Genomic DNA, 20,323 nt, shown 5'->3' with positions numbered 1-20,323 from the left:
GTGATTGATACAGGTTGTCACAGACATTGCTAGAAAACAGTGCATGAGACTCGTAAATAAAGTTTTGAAAAACATTCGCTCAGTACTGGTCAATATCAACATAAAACCTTAAAGAGAGGAGACGAGCGATCAGCATTTAACATCAATAGTTAAGTACTTAATTAATTTACAGTAGTATATTAAGCATAAACAAATGAGACCACCAACATGAAGACCATTGGCCTCTAATCAAACCTGCTAACATACAGTATAAAAAATATGTTAAGCCACCTGTAATGCTTTATTTATTCGCACAGCATACTTTTCTTACTGAAAATATAGCTATTTGACCCTTCTAATCATGATGTGTTCTTAAGCCATCAGTGCTCCATCGCTCACCTGCCTCCTGTAACATTTGAAAGCCCCACTTCCAACCCATGGATCCAGCTACAGGCTCTGAGTCTACCTTCTCCTCAGGGGAGAAGTTAGTATCGTCGTTCCCCACTCCCTTCTTGGTTATTTCGTGTTTGGAGAGAGGAGGTCACAGCCTAGATGCCAAACATCAGCGCTGTCTATTCTGCATATACATTTGATACAGTATATTCCATATGAGATGGCTAGCTGACATACAGTGAGCTTCAGAAGGCTGTTTGAACCAACACTTAAAACGTAAATGTCATTGAAAGTTTCTGTTTGGTGGACGACTTGTAAGCTCTTATTTTACCAGAAGACTGCAAGGGCGTACTAAAGGTTGTCAGGCTTTGATTTAGATGTGTACATTTCCAGATAAGAAAGGCAACATGAAATTGGATTGCTGGAAATGACTTGAACTGAAATTGTTATCAGTATGTGTGACAATACATAAATTAATAAAAACTTTCCAAATTCCATCTGTAAACGCCATCGTAACAAGCCTGTAACTGAATAACTGGGCTATATGTTCATGGCACATTTGCATCAACCATCACACAGCAGTACGTTTTGTGCACATGGACAGTAAGGGTGTTTCTTCACTGATAGAAGAGTAAGTGAGTTCTTAGATGTTTCCATCTGTTTTCTTCATCTTTTTCCAACTTTGTGCTGTTATGGGTTTTGTTCTTTCAGGTTCACCAGCTTAAACAGGTAGTAGGTTTCACTGGCTAATTCTGATATATGGGTGAAATGTGGTTGTGGTCACCTGAAGGGAGAATTTTGTGCTAGGCATCACTGCTTTATAAAAAGGCAGCTGAACGTCACTGAGTCTTTCCACAAAGACAGTTCACTAACTCAATTTTGGGGTTTTCCACCTCACATTGTACCTTTTGTGTTCTACTGTTTTGCTGAATACACTTATTATTCGGTGGTCATGTTTGGGCCGCAGCTGGATGTGGAGGTGTTGAATACATATCTTCAGATTCATAGATTCCAGGTTCGGGGTGTCAAATTTGAAGTATTCCCAGCTGTATTTTCCAGCTGTCACTTTGTTCATGAAAATCAAACATACATCTTTACCAAGATCTCCTGGGTCTCCGTTATCATATTGTACAAATCTGAAATGCTGCCAAACTGCACCAGCTGTAATCTTTTGAGGGACTAACTCGTTTACACTTATGCCAAGGTTTTTTTTTTTGTTTTTTTTTGCCGTCTAATCTGTGGAAATGTGGTCCTGTGATGATAATAAAAATAGCGCTGATGCTTTTTTTCCAATACCATATTACTGTTCTACTATCCGATCTCAACAGTAATCTTAGCACATAAGGGTCTGTCAACGTGAGACATGCCGACAGTCTGATAGACTGGCAGGCAGAGCAAGAGATAGACTGTAAAACAGGCAGATACAGATGGGCAGTCAGACAGATGTACAAAGTAACAGAAAGGCACACAGGCAAGCTGGCTGGTTGGTTGGTCGACTGTAAAGCCCGGCTGGCTGGAATCGCTGAGTGGCTGTCTGATTACATAAGCTGGTTGACTGGTTGGACAGTTGACCGACTGGATAAACGGTCACATACTCTAAAGCCGGCTCACTTATTTTTGTATAAATGTCAAACAGCCGTAGGATCAGTGTGCTGGCCTGATTGAGAGGGAACCCAAGATGGAAAGAGAGCAGAGAAAGGGGGAGGAGAGACGGATAGAAAGAGAGAGAGAGAGAGAGAGAGAGAGAAGCAGAGCAAGACAGGGATATAGAATCATGTCAGTCCATCAGTACAGTGACAGCCAGGCGATTACTGCTCATTACCTGACTGACTAACTGACTGGCAATCTTGGCTGCGAGCGTGTGTGTGTGTGTGTGTGTGTGTGTGTGTGTGTGTGTGTGTGAATTCTCCTCTGTCTCTTTGTCACTCCATTTGAGACACAAATCAAAGCACCATTTTATTCCCATTTGATAGACAGAAAGAGAAAAGGGATAATGATGCTTGTTTGTGTTTGGGTTTACACAATGTGTTTTGCCTAAAAACAGATTTTGCACTGTTAATAATGACTTATAACATTTAAGATGTGTATATATTTTAATGGGACATGTTTTTTCCAATCAATACAGTATTTATTAATGAATTTGTTTGAGCTAAATCTTCATCTAGGTCAATACCACAACATGTTGAAAACACAAAGAAAACTGCTTTATGTCTGCAGTTTCCAGTATCAGCCATAGTAGCTACTGCCATTACGTTCTTGATCAATAGAAGTCCTTCATGTACCAATCAACCTCTATCTAAATCTCCCATGACTGTCAAAATTTAACCTTGACCGATAGCAAAAATGCCCTTGAAAGTTTATGCATCCATGAAATTAAAAATGAAGCAGCTAAGCTTGCGCCCAATAATTGGTTATACTCATTTCACTTTGTTCACATTTTGTATGTTGACTAGTGAAATATTCATGTGAGAATGCAACTGCTGTCCCCTGTGGGCCACCAAAGTGATTTATTATAGCCTGTGACCAGGCAATTCTCTTTCTGGTTGAGGAAATGGAAGGTGCACTGAAAGTGCAGCACACACAGTCTGTAAAAGTAGACAATGTCACACTACCAACAAAAGAAATGCCAATCCCATGCAATCCGCAGAATCATAATATATGATTCAAAGCTAAAAATGATGTGATGGGTTACAAGGGGTTTTAGGTAAATGTGACACAAGCTAGTACATATTAGGAACGGTAAAAACAAAACAAACAGCACCTAACAGCAGCAGAACAGACATTTCTTCTCATCCTTGCCATAGCATGCCCCACTTATGTTTATTTTATTTAGTAATGGCAGGATTTGTGCACCAGCACTAAGTATAAATGTCAGGAACTCTGTCCTCTTATAATAACCAGTAGGACACGGGGATAAACAGAAGCTTTGTGGTGATATGATATCCAACACAATACATATAGTATTTAGCCAAAACACAAAAACAGCTGAACTGTGCTTACTCAGGACTACAACTGAAAATAATGTAATTATAAAAATCTACTGAATTCAATGTGCTCACTGATAAATTTGTTATATTTTTTATTTTCTTTTATACAATTTTGACATAATTTTAAACATTCTAGTGAACACTATTACAGTATATGCAGTGCAAACCAGAACTTCACTGAACAAAATTTAATTTTAGAAAAAGCTAAATAAGAAACGGCTGGAAAAGAGGGGGGTAGCTAGTGTTCCTCTTTGTCAAATCCCTTACAGAAAAAAATCACATGTGAGGTGTGTGGAACACATATGATGGTACATACTGGAAACATGGTTTTGGAATACTTTTGTGGTGTAATGTGTTAAGTCCATGTGAATTCCCATATGAAACATATGGGATTACATGTGAGCAAATACCCATGTGAAATCACCTGCACTTGCCAGCACTGATTTTATGAATTCAAATAAGATATAATGAAATGTACTGTAGATGTTGGCTATTTCATCACAAGTGAAGAGGGGGCAGATATTTGGCTGAATTTAAACCTCAAGGAGGAGTTTGTTTCTGTTGAAGTGTAAAATTGATTTTCACACACAGTATGTGTCCTCTTTAAAACTGAACTACTAGTCATCCTGGCCAATCAGTCACTCACTATCACCATATCAATATCAAAATCACTTCTTTATCTCTTGCCCCAACCAAGGTCACAAGAAAGCTTGATGTCATGTTTGATGACCAGCTATCCTTCTCAGACCGTATTGCATCCGTCTCTCGGTTGTGACACTTTGCACTATACAACATCAGAAAAATCAGGCTTTACCTGACTTAGTACACCACCCAGCTCTTGCTCCAGGCCATGGTTTTCTCTCACTTTGACTACCACAATGCTGGCGGGCCTCCCTTCACACGGAGTGAAACACTTGCAGATAGTCCAAGCGGCAACCCTCTGGTCTTTGATTGGCCAAAAATGGCACATCAGTCCCCTACTCATCAACCTACAGTGGCCACCCAAATCACCCCACCCAAGCAGCTTCACTCCTAACATCTTTAACACCCTAACATTCCTAACTAACGCTTACTAGGTCCTTTTGGTGCACTTCTTCACTTGATCGCCTTGCACTTATTGAACAGATGTAGTACTTAGTACCGACACCAAGTTCTGCTACTGAACTGAAGGTTTAGTGATGTCCCTCACTCGTAAGTCACTTTGGATAAAAGTGTCTGCTGAATGAGTAAATGTAATGCAAATGTAAATGATTGTCAGGTTTATCACTGTAACTTGCCAACAAGCATATATGTGGACAGCTAAAATATGAATTAATTTGCTTTTTATATTAAATTATACAAAGCAATAAGTGGGATTATTTTTAGTACTTTAAAAATATTAAGAAACTACAAAAGCAGTTGTAATATGATAATAATAATCATAAGTTTCTTAAGTTTGCACACAACTATTAGCATGTCCTGTCCTCTGCTGGTGTGAACTGCGCACAATGTTTAATTAGCCTAGCCACAGGGACCTGAATGCTTGTCCTCAAAAAGTATCTATAAACCCAAATAACCCAAAAGTTTGATTACTGGCTCAACAACTGAACAAAGAATAAATAAATAAAATGTGGTGCCACACACCACATTGTGACTAAAACCTCATTTACACTTATAAGAAGAAAAATGCTTTTCTTTTCTCCTTGTGGTTCGTCTCATTAAACCTTTCATCCCTCTCTCTTCTGTCCTTTCTCCATTTCTTCTGTCCCCTCCCTTCCCTTCCATCTCTCTTTCCGTTTGTCACTTTTCATATGCTCCCTTCATCTGTTTTTGTCTGTCCTCTGTGTCCTTGCTCTGAGGCCAGAGAATTCAACTTTTTCATTTTTCACTTCTCTCTGTTTTCACTGTCGTCTGTGTTGCTTAGCAGTAAAGTGGTTTCCTGTTTTACTGTCCTTTTTGTCCATCCACCTTTCTTCCACTGTCTGTACAAACCCTTATTCATGTCTGACTCTTTTCCACTTTCTCACATTCATCGTCAAATTTTTTGCGTGCCACAAAAACTATATTAACCTAGTTGACTTTTCCAATGATGAAAAATGTGTTGTATGAAATGGCAGATAATACAGAAAACAGAGTAATTGTTGACACTGTTTTGATTATGTTAGCACTTGAATACTGATTTAATATTTGTCTTCATTTCCCTCTATTCTAATTCCCTTTGGTTTTGTCTCCTCTACCCTTTCATTGTTGCATACATTGTGCATTGTGAACCAAGGAAAATTGATTGTGTCCAAACTTGTCCTCCAGTCATTGTTCCCCTGACCTGGATATATCAAGAGCTACTTTAACACTGTATTACGGTTTGTTTGCTTTCAGAGACACTCAAAGTAAAATGGCGTCAGTTCATGTTTTTTAATTTCCTGTTCTGCTTGTAATAACAATAGCACGATAAAATGTACATGTAAGATTAAAATCATGAATCTAAATAATAACTGAAAAAAAAAGCATTTTTAAAAGGGAAATCTGTAGATAGAATAGAATAGGGTTACATGTTGAATTTAAACATTATATTATAATAGATTTTATTACACATCCATACATCTTTGTTCTGGTCTGGGTCACAGTGACAGCAGGTAAAGCAAGGTAGCCCAGACGTCCTTCTCCTCAGCCACATCCTGCAGCTCTTCCTGGGTGATATCCAGGTGTTCCCAGGCCAGATTGAATATGTAATACCTGGGGTCTTTGATCTGCCCCGAGGTTTCCTCCCAGTCAGACATGCCCAGAATACCTCCACCAGGATGCATCCCGATTGGGTGCAGAATGACCTCAACTGGTCAATAAGAAGCAGTGATTCTACTGAGTCTCTTCTAAGTATCAGATATCCTCATCCTTGCATTAAGAGCGAGCTCAGACATTTCATGAAGACATTTTGGTCCCTTACTTAGTTCTTCAGTTGGTGTACAGTTTTTCCCCAGGGAGCAAACTTCCATATCAAGCAGAGCACTGTGGTCTCAGACATGGAGATGCTGAACCTCATACTGACCATTCACCTTCATCTGCAAACAAAGCCAGCAGAGCTCCATCATCTGTAAAAGATCATCAAAATTGACACATTGCTTTTGGCTGTGCCTAGAAATGTTGCCCATAAAAATCAGAAACCAAACAGGTTTCTGGAATCCAACACCTGCAGTCAGTGCACTTGTTTATTGTTGTTCATTTATCAGTTTGAAAAGCATTCTGTAAATTTGGGTTTGGATTTTGAGGTGGGTTTTTACTCTTTATAGTGGCAAATAAAGATATGTTTTGATCCACTGTATGATAGCGAGTCCTTGTAGAGGTCTAGATGCACGACTTAAGCTGTATCTTTGTCTAGTACATCTATATGCTTCTGTCAAATGTGCAGCAAGGTTGGTGATTGACTTAACCTTGAAATTACTTGATTCCATACCAGAACTCCCAGTCATAACTGTATGAAAGTCAGATGTCAGTGTCCCCACTGAATAAGTGTTTCTTCATTATATACCCTGTTTTTATCCACATTATTTTGGCTTCATTATCTTGGCAAGTCAATACATCTCGTTCAATTCCAGCTCTTTCAGTTTTGTGTTGTTTATTCCCTCAGAAACCTCCCTGTTCTCCTCCAAAATTATTTAACCACTACCTCTCAATTGAGTCTCAAAAGGCAGTTTCAGCATGAGCTCCAGTGTAATCAAGAGCTCACCTGACTTTTCCTATCACATGTTAGTTTGCCTGTTTTGCTATAAATTGCAATATGGTTTTATTTTCAGTGTTCCTGGGGCGCACGATATGGTTGGTTAGGTTGGTCAGCGGTGTATCAAAGATTTATTTTGAGAGAGTCGGAAAATCACTCCCTTCACTGTCTGTTTTCTTCAACGGAGAAGACAGCAGGAAACCTGAGAGTATAGCACAGAGTTGGGAAAACACAAAAGAGAAGGTCTCATAAACGTGATCTCGGGCCAGCAGGAATCTTTATGGCCACAGGGCTGGGGGTCTTAACCACCACATCAACATTGTATTTTACTGTCATATACTTATTTATTTTTCAGACTTGGCAGTGTGCTTACCCTCCGCGGCCAAAGCGCACTTGAGAAAAAGTGAAAGCATTCCCACAAACAACAGACAGTTTGCAAGAGTGTTTCAGGTTTTCAGATCTGATGTGGCCTCGTTCTTCTCTTTCAGAAGTCAACAGTCAACTGTCTTGCTTTGTTTTGGAGTATTTTTTTAAGCATTTCTTTGTGTTTTTCAGGTTGTCGGGATTCATGCTGCCCTCTCCTATAGTCAGCAGTGGATCTATATTGGCCTTGTGGTTTACCACAGACTTTGCCGTCAGTGCACAGGGCTTCAAAGCGGTATATGAAGGTAAGACCTTGTGTGAGTGTTCATAGTGATGTGTGAATGCTGATCATGATACACAGACTGTTTCTGAGGCGACAGTGAAGAGAGATTTGACCTGCAAAGTGACTAAATCATGTCAGAAAATGTACATGAATAACAGTGTGCTTTAAGTAACACAATATGCTAAGTAAAGTGAAAATAAGCCTGGACATTACTGATTATGATTATTACTGACTAGAACATAAAGTATGCACAACAATCGATGTAGTGCTTCATCTAAATGACATGATGGTTGCGGTTACTTGGAGTGACTTTACTGACATGGTTGGGGTCAATAGCAATGTTCTACACTTTGGTTACAGTTGCTATTGATTAGAGGATATCTAATTCAGATTAGCTGTTTTATCAGTGTCTAACTTTTTAAATCATCATTGTCTTTCTTAGTGAGAATCACTTGGAGATGTTTTAGATCAGGTATTAGAAGTAGGTTGGTTTTTCATGGACTATGTGTCAGTTTATAGCACTGAGAAATCCTCTGTTGATCAAAATTAGTTGAATAAGCAGTGATGTACATGCAGAAGATTTCTCTGGACTCAGGGTGAAACTGTATTGCAGAACTCTGCTTCTGATTTATGAGAATAACTGTTCATGTTAATAGTTCTGTGTGGGCGAGTCTTGGCTCACAGCCCAGAGCTGCTATCTTGGTTGTCCCTCCATCAGTGGGAACTATACATTATACGTATATGTATTCATATTCTACAGACATATATTCACAACTTGTGTCCTGTATTCGTATTCCTGCACTGAGAGGTGTATGTTCATGTAGGTGCTTGCCATGCTGATTTCCTGGCTGCATGTTGTTTTGTTGTGTGTCTTATGTGTGTGCTATGAATGTTGTATGTCAGACTGTTGCACGTCTATGTGCCTGTTGCGATGTAACACAAATGTTTAGCCTGACCTTTTGAAGATACGCACACACAAACACATACACACACATACACAACATATACAAGAGCGCTTCATTACGCTTGTATAACAGGTCATCTATGAATCATGAACTCTAAATATCAAACACAAACTCAAGAGACCAGATATACACATTTACTCTCCTGTGTGTGTGTGTGTGTGTGTGTGTGTGTGTGTGTGTGTGTGTGTGTGTGTGTGTGTGTGTGTGTGTGTCACCTTTGTCATACTGAATTTCAGTGTGTTTTGTTGTGTGTATTCCTGGATGTGTATCATTTGTGTGTTTGTGTGTGTTGAAAGCAAACCTGACAGCCATTAAACCTTTTTCCAGGAAGTACTTTGTCTTTATTCTTTCTTTCCATTGTTCCGTTTCACATCTGTGGGGACCTCTAAGTGTGCTTGTTGCCTCAGGAATGCTTGGTAGGGCGTGTGTGCGTGAGTTTGTGCATGTGCGCGTGTGTGTGTGTGTGTGTGTGTGTGTGTGTGTGTGCGCGCATGTGCATGTGCATGCATGTACGTGCACATATATGTATCCATGTAGGTAGGTATATCAGTTGACTGACAGGTCTTTCTGCTAATGTCACTTTGTTTTGCATTAAGTCCTAGACATCAAAAATTGATTCATGACTGTTTGTATGTGTGCTTGTATGTGTATTTGTGGGTGTGAATACTTGTCTGTGTGTGTGTGTGAGAGAGAGAGAGAGAGAGAGAAATAAGAGAAATAAAACACTGAAAAGAAAGTAGGTGTCTATTGCAGATTAGATTCAGTTTCGAGGTAAGGAGATAGACTTCAGTCGCAGCCTTATAGCAGAGTATCAGAGGGAAGCTAAACTGTGACACTTAACACTATGTTATTTTCTATGCTATGCTATATTATTTGTGCAAAATGCAATCAAATAAAAACAACATTTTGTGGCAAAATTAATCTAGTTACATCGTTCAAAGGATTGTGTCTCTCAAATGAGAAACAAACAGTTATCACAAACCATATCCTTTGGCACATGTAATGAAGTCTACCAAAACAAAGTCATTGTGCACTGAAAAGTTAATAGCATGTGTAATACAACACGTTGAGACATCAAATATTAATCAGTTGTGCATCTCAAATTGTGAGACAATTTCAGAGAGATTTTAGGGTGTGCTTTGCAGCTTTAACCACACTTTAATAGATAGCACTCAGATATTACTGTTAACTGTCATAGTCATGACTTTTTGGCTTGAAACAAAAACACTTGTTGGCTGCCTGCTCAAGTTGTTGAGGCCAAACCCTGATGCAGGAAAAATGTGACTTTAGGCACTGTGGGAATCACCTCTGTTCCTGTCATCACTGAGGCTGAATCCAGAGCAGATGCACGATTCATCTCTGATTTGGGATGCTTGTTATAATCTGCAGAGTTAGACAGGCAAAAGTTTGTTTTCATCTAACCAAGAAAGAAACTGGGACCACCTACTGGGTGAGAATCATGAGTGAAATGTTTGATGGGAATACGATATTAGCAGTGTTTGTGTTCAGATTAACAAAGCAAAAGGACTTTTACTGTGCATATTAACCTATATGCTCTTTTATTTATCCTTTAACCTGTATCTCTGTTCAGCTATGTAAAGCAGGAGACCCTGCATACCCATATATTGCATAAATTGCTAATGTGAATACCATTAAAAACTGATCGTAAATGTGCTCGGGTTACCAGATAGGTTACGATATCACAAACTTGAATTCATAACCACGGACACATGAGAGATCTTAAGACCCCATCTGATAGCACATTTAACCGATGGCAGTTAATACATCACTGTGTCTGACAAGAGGCGGGCATTTGGATTCAGTCACTGACTTGTTTTTATGTTTTGTCCTGAGAGAAACCCCTTCCTAGTTTGCTGTTGATATCTTGAAAAGCATCTGTGAATGTAAAGTTTGTGTTTTGGGGGTATTGTTTTGTGCTGTTACCATCTTTAACTTTTGTCTCTGTATTTTGGATATTGTCCCTGTCATTGCAATGGTTTCATGTTGCAACCAGTTATCCTTATGGAATGAAAAACAAACACAATAGAATCACTAATCTTAACTTTATGTGACCTGATTTAGATAAATTACAGTTATTATTCAGCATAATTATTTCCAGCATCTTCTTTCCTCCTCTGCTATTTTCTGTTTATTGAAGGCAATAGACTCACCTACATCTTTTCTCTCTTCAACCTTGTCTTCTCCCTTCCCAAGCCCTTCTCTGTTTCTGTTCATTTAAACTAATTCACACTAACAAAGAATCTATTCGGCCCTGTCTTGTTATTGTCTTTAACAACCCATCTCCCCTGTCTGTCTGCATCTCTCTGTTAACATAGCAGGTTCTGTTAACAAATCTTTGCTCTGTTCTATTCTTTTATTAAAGGAAACCAAATTGAACTATAAGTCTGAACACAGAGCTAACTGATAAGACTCCAGTCGCCTGAGAGAGGGATGGATGGAGAGAGAAAGAGAGAGGGAGGTTGGGTCAAATGTAGCTGTAAGTGGTGGAAAGCGAAGCCCTGCTGATAGAAAAAAGCAAGTTTGCAAACCAGCTCTGCAAGACAAGATAATCATCAATTAATTTCCCCTGAAGCAGAAAGAGAGAGAGGAAGGGATGGAGAGAGAGAGAGGGAGAGAGAGAGAGAGAGAGAGATTTGAAGGGAGACACTTAAAGGGAGAGAGGTGTGAAAAGAGAGATGGCTAGGAAGATGAGGGAGGGGTAGATTGACAGAAGGAGGGGATTTATATCTGGCTATATCTAGTTTGTTGTCTTCACCACATTAGGGATGAAACACATTACTCAAGAGAACAAACATCCTACATATCATCATCATCATCATCATCCTAAAATTAAAAAGAGAAGGTTTTGAAGTGCTTCATTCATGTTTTATTAACAATAATGGTGCATCAGGTGCATTGGGGTCCTGGATGGAGCATTTTTGTCACATGTAATTCTCTCATCTCCCACACCACCATCTCCTTCTGTTTCCCCTGCAAAAAAAGTTATAAAATAATTTGAAATATTTATATTTATTGCCTCTGTGTTCAGGAATCATTCAGTGAGTGTAAACTCTTTACAGCTGCCTCATCAGGAGTTAGACCTGCAGCTATAGTTGTGGACTTTTTTGAAAAAATATGTTGTGTGTCCAATTGGAACCTCTCTCCACAAAGGTGGTGTTTTTCGAAGGTAAAAGATGCCCTGGTGCACGTTCCTGCTGCAGCTGGAAGCTGAACATATGTTTAGCACTCATGGTGCCAAATGCTAAAAGTTATAAATATTTCAACTTTTAGTAAAAGATTGCCTTGCTTCAAATGAGTTGCAATTGCCGCTTAGCAACGAGAAGCACTACCAGCACTAACCCCTAAGCATCCGTTATGTGATTCTACCTATAAGAAGAAAGGCTGCTGGTTACCACCCAGTGGTTACAGGGCCTTACTTTCTCGTAGTGACAGGACTGTCACTAACAAGTGGTCATCTCCTTGCTGCTTCCAGTCCACCTGTGACTCAGTAAATTGAGTAAACTGATCAACAAAAAATGGGTCAGACTTCTTCAGCTTTATTAAATGTCAGTCACTTAATATGGCATGTTTGGAAACAACAAGTGCAGCTGTGGTGCTCGTTACTGATGTTATAAAATACATATGTTAGTTGGGTTCGAGGGTCGAAACTTAATGACAAACATCTTTTTGTTCAAACTCACTATGAATGTATAATACAGTTTAAATACAAAATGATGATTAATATTGTATTTGTATGAAATCAAAAATGGGTTCATCTTATTTTATTAACGGATGTATTTTTAATGTGTAAATGCTATGTAAAGCCAGTATACAAATGACCATGAAACTAATTGTTTTCTGGAGAAAAGATATTTTAACAATTCTCATTTAACATCTTGAGTAAGAATACGAGAGAAGTGCTCCAATTAACCAGGCCTATTAATTAAAACTGGTGGTAATTATGTACAATATGCACTATAACAGTTGAGCTGTGTGTGTGTGTGTGTGTGTGTGTGAGAGAGGATTTTTGACTCCCACCACCACCTTACAGACAAAGTAGGAACATCATCTTCAAAGTCTCAACCTCCCACACCCACTCTCCCCAAACACACACTCTCTCTCTCTCTCTCTCTCTCTCTCTCTCTAAGAGAAAGAGGGCGAGTGTACGTTTTTCAGTCCCTAGGCTAGCTGCAGAGTTTCCTCTCCTGTTGAGGGACTTCTGTGAAAAATACGACTTGGAAACCCTTTAAAGGGACTCTGCACATTAAACACAAGCACACACGCACACATAGAGGCTCATACACACACACACACGCGCGCGCGCAAGTGCATGCAAACACACACACAAACACACAAACACACTGACACAAACATTTGCACACACATACATTTGAGATTACACAGGGATCACACTGGAAAAGTAACAGGCTGTGTTCCTGTTTGCGTGTACATGTTTCAGTGCATGTGTTACAGGTCACGGGTATTTTTGTTTTTTTTTCATTTCTTGTTGTTATGGTGATATTTACCATTTCACCATGTATAGATTATTATGGGGTATCACTTTTACACTGCATTACAACACATAATGTGTGAGTGCCCGTGCCTGAATGTGTGTATATCTGTAAAATTGCAGGAAGTTCATCCCCTTTGGTGTTGGCATTTCCACCGTCTCTGTCTCTCTCTCTCTCTCTTCCTCCCTCTCTGCTGTGCAGACTAGTGTAGAATCCATTAGGAACACTTCTAGGAGCTTCCAAATCTTGCTGACTTGATGCAAGGCTTTGCACAGACTGTGGCACGAGCCCTGTAGCCACCAACCATTGGACGAGATGCAAAAAGATCGCAGCCTCCTGCTCTGGGATTTTAGGTCCTTAGACATGATGTTACACATAAGAAAGATTTATTCATCTAGAGTTTTTTCCCCTGCCTCTAGCCAGATAGTTTTCTTAGTGGTGCCTTTATTTCACAGAGTTTCGCCTTACTAAATCTCGGAGGGCTGCAAATAGCCATTGCAGAAAATTGCACTGCTGTAGATGGGAATTTTGACATAGTATGAATATAAAACACAGCATGTTGGCAGACTGACTAAAACATATTTGGAGGAGTTACTTCCAGATGTAAGGGTTCAGAAAGATGAACAACTAAATTGATTATTATAGATAGTCAATTCTGCCACTGCTTAAAGTGACAGTGACAGTGATAATTTTATATCTTTTTATTTTTTTATTACTTTTCCTAACTAATAAAGAAATTTTTTTGTTTTGTTAATAATTTGTTAGGTAGTTGTTTTATTAGTTATTTGGTTGGCTGGTTAGCTGGTTGTTTAGTTAAATTTCACACATTTTACCGGAACCTGAAACTGCTGGAAATTCACATCAGGAGTGAGATGTCAGTGATGTTTCAGCATCCATCTGTTCAGTCAGCACAGTCTCCAGTCTAGGTTTGACGGTCACTGTCCCCAGCTGCCCTGTTAGTAGAGACAATGACTGGTCAAACTGTCTTCACTAGGCTGAGTAACATCAGAAATTTACTGGACAAAAATTGTTTTCAAGTAGCCTCTTTGAGGAGTATACAAGAAGAAAGCACCACTGCTTTTATTTATTGATTCACTAAGTTTATTCCCCCTGCCAGATAAACTTCTAGAGACTCCAGACAGACTTCCTGTGGAGATCATGTATCACTAAGTGCAACAGGAAGAAAATAATAGCCTTGGAGCACAAAGAACACAGGGCTCCACTGTTGCTGTTCTATGTGAATTGGCCCATTATTTCTATTAGAGAACAGTAAAAAAAATACATTGATTTATTCATTTTATCTCTTGTTTATTGATTTCTTCATTTTTAAATCTTTTTTTTTTTCTTTGAGCTGCTTCAATGGGAAAACTTTCCCCTCAGAGATCAATATGAGCTTATTTGATCTTATCTTGCTACATTTGATAGAATCAAAGAGTAGTATCTGTTTGGTGAGAAGGATGAGTGACAAATGTCAAATACAATTCAAAAAGCATTTTGTGTGGACTGCACTTTATTTTTTAAATGATTGTGTCACAACCTAAATTAATTTCTAATTGCATGCTCCATCCGACATTACACATTGAAATTCTAAAGTCATTTTTCACCATATGCTTTACGTTGTTCTCATCTTCTTGGCTGGTGTAATTTCCCTGTTTGAATGACAGTCTACCAGTCTGTTAGGTTCCAAAGTGGATCCAGCTTGCTAAATAAAGAATCATCAACACAAAGCTCCAGGAGTTTCACATGTGAAGGTTTAGAGATCATCAACCCTTGTTTTTAGGCTGTGTTTTTAGCGATAAAGACAAATGTATTTTTAATATCTAAAACGTGCTTGAAGCATCTCTGTTCACGGGCACCAGTGGCTAAAAGAAGTATTGACTTCCTTAAGAAATTTTGTCCACTCATGGTGTCCTAAATTTGTCATTACACATCATGCTCATCATTATACTTTTAAAACAGTAAGTCTTCAAGCTTTAACGACCATATAGGCCGCTTGGCCCTACCATCAGACACGACCTGCAGCAGTGCACCAGCAGCAGGCGTGACGGACCATTGTTGTCCTCATAACAATAATAAGTAAAGGTTGTGGAACAGTCATGGTTTTATTAGGTTTAGGCACAAAAATGACTTGGTTAGAATTTGGAAAAGATTGTGGTAAGATTGTGGTACGTTCTGTACAATCATAAACCCACGGTTAAGGTCAGGGATACGAGAAACAATCTCGACTTTTGATTTCCTGTGCTTTGTCGACCCATCCACCCACACCATCCTCCTCCTTATGCAGCCTTTGTCAATACTACGTCACCTGACTTTGCTTCTTCATAATGACTATAGAGGTCGCTTAACAATAAAATGTAATAAGCTGCTTGCACAGGTGATCTGAATGGTCTTTTTTACAGGACAGTCTCCTTTGAAATTTGGATAATTTAATCAACACCTACACTTCTGTCAGCATTTCCTTCATCTGAACATACTGTAGCTGCTGGTGTAGAAAAATGCTTGTGTTCTATATTTAGCATTTATAGATTCACAATAATAACTGCTTTCATTAGGTCAGAGAATTATTGAGCTTGTAGATTTGGCAACAGCAACACAGACTCCATCTATCTGAGTGAAAGTTAGAGGGTAAACAAGTCTCAGTCATTCCAAAGGAAAATAAATTCATTTGGATTTCCTTTTGATTAGCTTGTTGAGGAAATGGGTTATATATACATGTAAAATATTAGCTGTTTGAAGTGGAAATGGTTAAGATGACTGAAATTAATGGGCTTGGTGTAAATATAATATGTTTATGTAAATTGCTTTGATGTATGTAATAGGATGTCTTAAAGTAGAGCACTCATGCACACATACATGTAAACGAAAACACACGCAGGCACACACATGAAAAGACAGATTATGCACCTTAGATTCTCATTTCAGTGTTCAGTGTGTATGCAGGTTAGGTTTGTAAAAAAATATATAACTGTAATATCCTTTCATATCTTAAGTGGAAATGATGCTGCAACCAGCTGAGACAAATGATACACAAAATATAGAAAATGTCAATTCCTAAGTTTCTGAGAAGTGTGTGTGTGTGTGTATGTGTGTGTGTGTGTGTGTGTGTGTGTGTGTTTTTTTTTCTCAGCAGGATATCAATGATTATGATTACGACTGACATTTACTGCATTTCTCTGTTACCAGTGCATGGCCCATTTTAGCTCGCTATCGACCTGTTATCCCCTGCTCCTATCAGTATCTGTGTGCCCTTCATTGAGAATAATAGGTTGGCGGGTTTAGTCAAAGCCAATGGATTCAGCAGGGAAGCTTCTTAGAGCAAACATAGCAAATCATTAAAGGAAGGAAGGACTACTGGTGGATTTGTCAACTTGGATAGTCAGGTGCTGCTACATATTTGTGTGTGTGTGTGTGTGTGTGTGTGTGTGTGTGTGTGTGTGTGTGTGTGTTTGTGTGTGTGTGTGTGTGCGTGCGTGTGTGTGTGTGCGTGCGTATGTTTGTGTGTGTGTGTGTGTGTGTGTGTGTGTGTGTGTGTGTGTGTGCGTGCGTATGTTTGTGTGTGTGTGTGTGTGTGTGTGTGTGTGAGAGTGTGTGTGTGTGTGTGAGATAAAGAGAGCAGGAGAGAGACAGTGAGAATGAGAGAGAAATGGGAGAAGCAGTACGTTACACCATTAACCCATATTGACTGGAACACCATAGGAAGCTCTTCACTGTGGGAGTGTGTCATATAACGCTGTTGTTACTGACGCCAGCAGTAGTCAGCTACATCGATCAAAGCAGCAATGTCAACTATCCTGCTGTGTGTGTGTGTGTGTGTGTGAGAGCGTGAGTGTGTCAGAGGAGTGTCCAAGGGTGATACCATCCTCATCAAAGCATGTTGTCAGAGCCAAGGCAGATACTCTCTCACTCTCTCACACACACATTTTTAGCGAGTGTTGTGAGTGTGTAATCAACTTCCCACCATGCAGTAAAGTCAATATGACATCTAAGCGGTTTGAACTTAGCACCCTTTTTGTGCTATTCTCAGGCTGTTTGGGCTAGCTGCTCTCCGCACAGTAACTAAGAGCAGAGGGATATTTGCTCAAACACACCTGGGAAATGTTCAGCACATCCATGGTGTTGTTTTGTTGGCTACTGGACAGCGCTTCTTCAGCAGCTAAAGATATTGAGCCTTACTCAGAGTTGAGTTCCAGGCATTTAGGTTGTCTTCTATCACTGAACCATAGAAATATGTAAATAATGCAAGCTTAAATTTAATATTTCTTCTCCTACAGCCATGATATCTTGTTAACCACAAAGCATTACATGGACTTAGAAGTTATGAGATTGGATATTATTAACCTGGCCTACTATTTGCCAGTCATTCATCATATTTAAGTGAAATTTCTGAGGTTATATTTTCTTCATGATCCACCATTCAGGTTTGAGGCAGGTCCAGTGATTTTCTAACCATCGCCCCATGTAGGATGACATGACTGCCATTAAAAACTTAAGTTGAAGATTCATGAAGGACATCATTTGAGGCTACAGATGCTGTGGTGGTATTGATTTTCCTGCTCAATATTATTCTACCAGAAATTGTTTTCAAAGTCACACGGACACATACTGCAGCTCATTTGTTAAAGCTAGGCCTGCTAGTTAGACCTAGACAATGTAAAACACTGGAGAGACAAACAAAACAGTTCACATACAGAGTATGCATTTGCTAAACTTGTTCACTGACATATTGTGCATGTGTTTATCACATTGCTGACCTCAGAGGTTAATGCTACATTCAGTAAATGTCAGGAATTTAAACATTTAGAGATGTAAAAAGTATGACATTCTGATAATGTGACATGGGACCCCCCAAGTTTAGATTTTCTTATCTCTTACGTCCCACAAGTTACAATTCAGTGCAATTCAATTGCACTGTAATAGTCTAATGTGAATTGGGGGACAGAGATAAAAGATTTCTGTTGCCTTTTCATATCTGTGTGCCCCCTTTTTATCCTCTGTGTTTCTCTCTCTGATGATAAGCAGAGCTTATAAAATCTGTGTGACAATCTTCAAGACAGGAAGGGCTCGCTTGCTGTCATTTAAGCGACGCTCTCTCTCTGACTCTCAGTCATGCTTTCAGTTTCTCTCTGGCTTTCACTGTCTGAGTTTCTAACTCTGGCTCTCATACCTTAAATCTTTAATACATCATGGCCATCCAAGGGAAAGAGGCAGATTATTATTATCAAATTCTGGTTGTGGCTTGTAAAATGTTTCCAGTGAATAGCTATATAGAATTTTGATAACTTGGACATCCCTTTCTTTACAAATTGATTCTTTTCTTGTGTCATTTTTTTAATGTCTGTCAGGGGCTAATAGGGTGGGTCACAGATGAGGATAATCAATAGATTGTCTTTTCACTCCAACACAATACATAGGTTTTTAAATTTAATAACCTTTAAAAGTTTTTGAAAAAAAAATATTTTTGTGCATACGCATTATGAACTATTTACTACTGCCTATACATTTAGTTGCCAGTTCATTAGGTACACTTAGCTAAAACTAATACTAATACCTACAATAAACAGCACTGCAATAAATCCTTCCTGCAAGATGTGTTAATTCAACACAGATACAGCATTACTACTGGCAGCATCACAAAAGACTGTATTCTCCACTAGAAGAGAACAAGACCTTTGTGTGCATTGCCTTTTTATTTTACCTCATTACAAGCTTCTGTTAAACTAGTGATACTGATAAAACTGTAGTGATCATTTTCAGCCTTTGATTACTGAACTGTTATAATAATTACAAAGCCACGCTGGCCTTCCAAAGGAAACTGCAAAGCTGTGGAAACTAAACTAAAACTCCAAATAGCACTTTCTCCTGAATGCAGTTGAAATTCTGAGTGGAGTTCACAGAGGTTTCTGGATCCTGCATTTCAAAGTCTGCATATTTTATTAAAATTAAATGCAGCTCTCACCTGAAGCTGAACTAGACATCTGTCCAATTTTTTTTTCTGCTTTCTGTTGGACTCTCTGGCTCTCTATACACCTGCAGTTAAGGTAATTTCATCCGTGTCACATAGTAATACACTTTTACCTCTACAGTAGTAACCACCTTCTGTTTCCATTTCATCTTCCATTATCCTGCAGATACAACAAATCCTACAACCTAAATGACCATGTTCGTCCATACCCTCTGATAGCGCCCCTACAACGGCAGGAGATATGTCACACATAAACTATTACAAATCACAAAACTAACCCTTTTATGTCTTGACAGTGCTGTGGCAAAGGTTTGGTTAAGTGTAGGCACAAGAACAACTGGACAGTCTCTACAGATACTATAACACAAGGAAAGAATAAAATTTGATTTCTGTGAAGTTTAGAGGTGAAAGGTCAAAGGAGGTCATTGGAGGTGTACTTAATAGAGTTAGACTTAAATGTATTGCCATTAAAACAAAACAGAGTTACTGTGTGTTCAGTCAGAATGTAAAGTGAATTTTAGAGGCAATGCAGTTGTATACAAAGTCAATGGAAAGATGCGATTAGACATGAATTGACACAAACACGTGTCTGCATGTGTTGAAAATGTTTCGCAATAAGAGTTTCTGGTGAGTTCTGAGTTCAATCAATCACAGGCTGAGCACAGACACAAAAATACTCCCACGGACAAGGTCAGTGCATTAAGTGCTAGCTAGCTTTCAGTCTGTACAGTTGGTACACTGGCTGTTTGGGGCGAGTGACGTGAGGCGAAAATTTGCTTTCTGTATGAACACACATTCAGGAACTTGCATTAGTACAATGACAACACTGAACACAACAAGCCAATAATAAAACCATCACATACATTTTAAAGTACTCAAAATAGATACAAAAACTAAAAAGTTTTGCCATCATCAATAATTTCAGCTTTTTCAGTGATGCTTTCTGTGTGTTTTTATATTGTATTTTTGTCTCTTTGGTGCATGGTCACATTTCTAATGATGGATTTCAATGTAGCTCTTATTAATACAAATGTGCAGTGTTCTCAGGTAGAGATCATTCAGAGGACAGTTCCAGCACCTCTCCCAAATTCAATTACTCTCAAAGCAAAGGAAACAGTGCGCTGCTGCTAACACTTCACTTGGAGATCAGATCAATCCTTTTAAGCTTACACCTTGCTTGTTGACCACT

At 39.0% G+C, this 20,323-nt stretch overlaps 1 protein-coding gene across 1 annotated transcript in view; it reads left to right on the top strand.

Annotated features, from left to right (window-relative positions):
- The window catches only part of LOC111219088 (CUB and sushi domain-containing protein 1-like), a 303,797-nt gene that overhangs the window by 30,263 nt on the left and 253,211 nt on the right, over nt 1–20,323 (top strand). The window contains exon 3 of the mRNA XM_022741679.1: nt 7,606–7,718. Within this exon, the coding sequence (XP_022597400.1) occupies nt 7,606–7,718 (113 nt within the window). The remainder of the gene's footprint in view (nt 1–7,605; nt 7,719–20,323) is intronic.

This window comes from Seriola dumerili, unplaced genomic scaffold (genome assembly GCF_002260705.1).
Source record: "Seriola dumerili isolate Sdu_G_001 unplaced genomic scaffold, Sdu_1.0 BDQW01000003.1, whole genome shotgun sequence".
Lineage (NCBI taxonomy): Eukaryota > Metazoa > Chordata > Actinopteri > Carangiformes > Carangidae > Seriola > Seriola dumerili.
This window is presented reverse-complemented; position numbering and strand designations above follow the sequence as displayed.